This window comes from Echinops telfairi, unplaced genomic scaffold, assembly GCF_000313985.2.
Source record: "Echinops telfairi isolate 266 unplaced genomic scaffold, ASM31398v2 ScPeMD7_18;HRSCAF=68, whole genome shotgun sequence".
Classification (NCBI taxonomy): domain Eukaryota; kingdom Metazoa; phylum Chordata; class Mammalia; order Afrosoricida; family Tenrecidae; genus Echinops; species Echinops telfairi.
Window position 1 is genome coordinate 4,455,929 of NW_022103915.1, and position 5,924 is coordinate 4,461,852.

General features: G+C 58.6%; 1 protein-coding gene across 1 annotated transcript in view; it reads right to left on the reverse strand.

Moving 5' to 3' along the window:
- Window positions 1-5,924, reverse strand: part of BCL11B (BAF chromatin remodeling complex subunit BCL11B) — a 132,609-nt gene that overhangs the window by 27,409 nt on the left and 99,276 nt on the right. The window contains exon 6 of the mRNA XM_045288063.1: window positions 12-1,108. Within this exon, the coding sequence (XP_045143998.1) occupies window positions 12-1,108 (1,097 nt within the window). The remainder of the gene's footprint in view (window positions 1-11; window positions 1,109-5,924) is intronic.

Here is a 5,924-nt window from a genome sequence, read left to right on the forward strand (position 1 = left end):
CCGGCGCCCACGCCGCCCACGCCCACGCCCACGTGGCTGCCGTTCTCGCGGCTGCGGCTCAGCTCCGAGTCCATGCTGAAGCTGGACTCCGGCCGGCTCTCGTTCTCCAGCAGCAGCTCCTCCTCCTCCAGCTCCTCCTCCTCTTCCTCCTCCTCCTCCTCCACCTCGTGGCCCAGCGACCGGTCGCTCTCGTGGCGGAAGTCGCCGTCGGCCGCCTTGAGGCCCTCGGCGGCCAGCTCGCTGGGGCCGGGCTCCGGGGAGCTGGCCGCCGAGAGCCCGTCGTCGGAGCGGCCAGCCAGCGAGCCCGCCTTGTGCATGTGCGTCTTCATGTGGCGCTTGAGCTTGCTGGCCTGCGAACACGCGTGGTCGCACAGCTGGCACTTGTAGGGCTTCTCGCCCGTGTGGCTGCGCCGGTGCACGATCAGGTTGCTCTGAAACTTGAAGGTCTTGCCGCAGAACTCGCACGACTTGCTCTTGGCGGGGGCCTGCGGCGGCGGGGTGCCCCCGGGGGCCAGCGGGGGCAGCGGCGGAGTGCTCAGGAACGGGGACTTGGGGCTGGCCTGGAAGGGGTTCAGCAGCCGGTGCATAGGGTTGCCGCGGCCCGGGGACACGGGCGGCGGCGTGGCGCTGTTGCCCGCCAGCTCCCGCAGCCTCCGCGAGAAGTCCATGGCGGGCGAGTCGATGGCCATGGGGTTGAGGCGCATGACTCGGTCAAAGGCACTGGGGTGCTGGGCGACGAGCCCCATCTCCTCGGCACTGAGGCGGTGTGGGTCCAGGTGGTGACGTGGCGGCGGGCTGAAGAGGGGCGGCGTGCCGGGCAGGCGGCCCTCCCCGAAGCCCGGGTGCTCGCGCAGGAGGGGGCCCGTCATGCGCAGCAGGTTGAAGGGGTTGCTGTCGCCCAGGAAATTCATGAGCGGGGACTGGGCCACGGCCTCGGGCCCTAGCGGCGGCGGGATGGTGAGGCGAGGGGTCAGCGAGCTGCTGGCCGGGCCCGGCTCCAGGTAGATGCGAAAGCCGTGCGTGTTCTGCGCGTGCTGCAGCAAGAACCAGGCGCTGGTGAAGGGCTGCTTGCATGTTGTGCAAATGTAGCTGGAAGGCTCGTCTTTACCTGGGGAGACACAGGGCAGAGAGGCGGACACAGGTGAGAGAGGCCAGGAGGGCGCTGGGCCACCTCGGAGCTGCCCTGTGCTGCCCATGGGCTTTCTCCCAGAGGGCAGCAGGGTTCCAACCCTGACTTGTTGGTTGGCAGCTAAGAGACTTAGCCACTGCATCATGAGGGCCCCAAATCACCAGCTCTGGAGCTCAAAGAAGGGGGACCGCTGGCTCTTCTCCATCCACCCAAGGGCTGGTGGGAGGTGGGGGGTGTCCTAGCTCAAAGCCCAGGCCTGCCAAGGAGCCTCAGACAGAGATCCCTGTTCCTTACGCCTGGTCTTCCCACCTTCCCCATCCTCCAAGGAAAAGGCATGTCCATCCTCACACTTGCTCCCAGAGGCTAGGTAAGGAGGCCTGTTCCAGCCACCCTAAAACCCTGCCCTTGAGAGTCCTAAGTGGGACTCTCACACGGTGGTTCTCAGTCGGAACTCACTCGATGGCAGTGAATTGGGTTGGGTTTGGTAATCGTTATGGAAGCCGGCTGCCGCATCTTTCTCCTGCAGATCAGCAGGTGGGCTCGAACCACTGACTTTTCAGTTAGCGGCCAAGCACTTAACCACCGTGCCACCCTGACTCTCCCCGGTGTAACTGTGACTCCCTGCCATCCAGGCGATGCCGACCCACGGCGACCCTGCAGTGCAGAGCAGAACTGGCCCTGTGAGTTGTCGAGACCTAGAGGAGTCGAGTTTTCCTCTCTTACAGGAGTAGAAAGCCCCTTATTTCTTCCTCAGAGCGCCTGGTAGATTTGAGCAGTTGACCTTGCAGTTAGCAGCCCAATGTGTAACCACCGTGCCCCCAGGAGCTCATTTATGTAATACCTATTGTCCCATAAACAAACAAAATACCCCAAACAAAGGAAACTCACTGCCAAGTCGAAGCCAGCTCATCGCGTTGACCCTAGAACCGGGCCGGTGGGTTTCCCAGTCTGTAACTCTTTACAGGAATAGAAAGGCCTATCCTTCTCCCTAGGAGCGGCTGCTGGTTTTGAACTGCTGACCTGGTGATCAGGAGCCCAACAAGTAACCACCATGCCACCAGGGCCCCTCTCTTGTCCCATAGTGGTATTTTATAAAGGTTGGCTCCTCCCACAGAAGGCAGGAGCCCTGGCTACCCAGGGGGTGACTCGGACCTTGGGCTGCTAACCTAAGGTCAGCAGCTGGAACCGCCCCCACCCCCCACCCCGTGAGACCGAGGAGGCTTTCTGCTCCCCTGTTCAGGGTTAGTCTAGAACATTTCAGCCATACCAAGCTCTCTTCCCAGGCACCATCGGGGCAGGTTTTCTCAAGGTGGGCGTGGTTAACCTGGAGCTCTGGGACTCTGTTGGGGGAAGGGGGAGGGGAAGGGCTTAAGCATTTTAAGCCCTTAAGCATTTTAAGGTGGGCTCTGGTGGCGCAAGGGATGCAGGTTGGGCTGCGGATGTCAAGGTCGGCTGTTTGAAACCACCAGGCTCCCTGAGGCCCACACGTGGCAGTTCTGCCCTGCCCTATCAGGTTGCTATGAATTGGAACTGACTACATACCATAAGCAACCTGGTGATGAAAAAAGTCTCCCAACCACAAATCCTCCTGACGGACAGGTGATTTGGACCCCCAGTGGCCCCACTGTGTTTCAGGGCAGCACTGTGCCCCATAGAGATTTCAACGGCTGTGATTCTAGGAAAACTCCACCAGGTCTTTCTTCTGAGATGCTGCAGGGGGAGATTCGAACCACCCACCTTTTGTTTCATAGTACAACACAATACACTTTTCTCACCCAGGGACCCAGACTGGGCAATGGTCCACAGACTAGAAGCCCCAAACTGTCAGTGGATTCTAACTCATAGCAGCCCCGTCAAAACAAAACACCCCCTACCCTCTCTCCAGTCCATTCTGTCTCAGCAACCTTGGCAGGACAGAGCAGACTATGTCCCCTGCAGGGACAAAACCACCTCTGGGGCAGAAGCACTTATTCCAAGGACGTCTCATTCCAGGAAGTTCTACAAAAACCCATCAAACAACTGTCCAGAAAACACCTTTTTTTTTTTCTTGACAAGAAACAGCTGCGATTCACAGGGATCTAGTGATGGGAAGCTATAGCGTGTGAGAGGGCAGAGACCGGCAAGGACGCTAGAAAACAGAAGAAACCTACAGCCCGAGAGAACGCCTACAGGACACTGTTGTGACACCTGGGTGCTAGCACCCCTCCCCTTGGTTCTCATCCACACACCCCGCCTCGATGGAGAAGTTAGCGTGCATCAGACACCACCACCACCCCAGCCCCCCGGGGCGGGGGGTCAGGAGACATGCAGCAAAAGGAGCGTTCCAAAGTCCTTTGTCAAACAGCTAATTAATTTTGAAATGATTCCAAGTCTAACAGGGCGGACAGCTGCATGCGCAGTTTGTTGTGTTGGAGACATGGGCCCTGGTGGCCCTGCACCAGTGACCAGTTTGGGACACGGGTCAGGTCCCATTGGGCCAGGACTTCACAGCCTTTGTCTTGGGCAGTTACCAAACGGGCTGTGTGCTGGCTGCCCTCCCCCAAGCAGGGCTGCAGCTGGCTTCTTCGCCAAGCTGAAGCACTCGGAGCTCCTCCCAGACAAGAGACAGGTACGGACAGGCCCTGCCTCTGTCCTCACACACGCTGGCCAGCGAAGGAACCGTCAGAAGGAAGACCGCCCCAGAGACAGTTGAGACAGCCAGGATCCTAGCACACCTTATGTTTTTCCAAACCCCACTGGCCTGGGCAGATTTAAACATCACAGCCGCCCAGGGGACTCCCCTGACAGTGTCACTAGATGGCCACACCCAGCTTCAACAAGGAGTCAGAAGCTTTAAAAAATCCCCAAACCCACCCCCCGGGGACCTTATGTAGAGTTTCTGAGCCCCCAAATCTTTACAGGAGCAGATGGCCTCCGCTTTCTCTTTTGGAGTGGCCGGTGGGTTTGAATTGCGGACCTTGCAGTTAGTTAGCAATCCAATGGCCACCCCATAGCACCACAGCACCGCAGTGCTACTAGGGACTGAAGGGCTTTCTGGAATCCCAGAGCACGAACAGTTCTTGTTTTCCACCTCAGAAGTCCAGGTGGGGTTATGAGGGCTGCCCTCCCAGCAGCCATTCGGAAGCCAACCGTTAACATCCAGGGACCAACCCAAACCAAGCTCACTGCCATCGAGACCACGCTGACTCACAGCGACACTCTGTGGACTTCTGGTCCTGTGACTGTAGACAGGAGTAGAAAGCCCAGCCTCTCTCCTGGGAAACTGTTGGTGGGTTTGAACTGACGACTATGTGGATCGCAGCCCAATGTGTAACCACTATGCCGCCACCAGGGCTCCCACCCAGGGGCCAAAGGTCCAGCTAAGGGCTTGAGTCATGAGTGTGGGCCTGTGAGCCCGTCTAGAAAGTACTGACAACTCCCCTCACAGACGTAACAGTGTCACAAAAATGCATTGTGCCGCCCTGTCCCAGGGCCATGGTGGAGGCTGGCAGGCCACCAGCACCAGCCAGGCCCAAACAGCCAACACTAAGAACCCAGACAAGCTTTACAAGGTTGGCGATAAGTGCATGCTTAGCTCACAGGTGAGACTACTTTGTGGTCCCGTGTCTGGTGGTGGTGAGACAGCAATCAAAAGAGAATCGTGACGTCCAGCCTCCCCTCTCGTTTACAGGGCTCCAGGAGGCCCCTTTCTTTCTCTGGGGTGTCTGGGTAATTTCCGTCTCCCACTACGTCTGGGTCTATCAGCTGCCCACACTGGAAACTAGCAGGGAGGCCTTCCCACAGCCTGGGGGGTCATGATACTGACAGACGGTGGGAACGACAGGCCACCGACCCCTTCCCCTCCCCAAGGTCACTCAGCTACCAGAAGGTGCCAGGCTCCCCCTGGGTCAGCTGAGGATGCCCACGGCCTGCCGTGGGCTGGTTAGTTCATGGGGAAGCTGACCATTTTACTTCTCACAGCCTCACAAGAAGAACAGGCCAATAGCTCTGTTTAAGCCGACACCTCCACTCCCATTTTAGAACAAGGCAGGAAAACTCAGCCATCAGTAAGGAGGCAAATAAAAAGCCTCGCTCTGACACAGAAGCCAGTAACACAGCGGAAGGGCCGCGTCCTACATGACCACAGATCTTGCACTTAAAGAGCGCACCTGGCCCTTCACCTGGCCTCAGCCGCTCTCGGTAACGGCTTTGTGAGGCGCAGCTGCTCGGGCTCCTGATGTTCCTTTGGTTGCGCTCCCTCCCCAGCCCCCTTTGCCCCCCGCCCCCACCTCCTATCTTGAGCCACATCATTTCCTTGGGTATCTCCCAAGCACTTCCTGTGCCTGGTTCTGGCAGCCATGCTTTTTTCTAGAAAGTTCTGTGGCTGGTGAGGGAAGGGCAGGCTGCGAATGAAGACTGCTCTACGGCTGATTAAAATTGAAAAGCAAAACCAAAACACACGTGCGCGCGCGCGCGCACACACATCTGAAAGCGGGCAGTTGGCGGGAAGCATGTGGCTACATGTTCTGAAGTGCTCGCTCGGGGTGTTCTGCTCGTGTAGAAAGAAGGAAGACAGGCCTCGGGATCTCTGACCTGGAGCAACGTGGGAGGAAGTGACCTGTCTGTAATTCCAGGTGTTTGTTCAGCAAGTGGGCCTCGGGGCCATGGGTCGGGACAGGCCACTGCCAGCCCTTTCTGCCCAGGGTCTCTGAGCCCCTTCGGATCTAAGCCACCTGGCTTCACACAATGGCCGGGGTCACTGACAGCTCCAGAGTGTGTGTGTGGGGGGGGTGTAGGTGTGTGGGGTGTGGGTGGG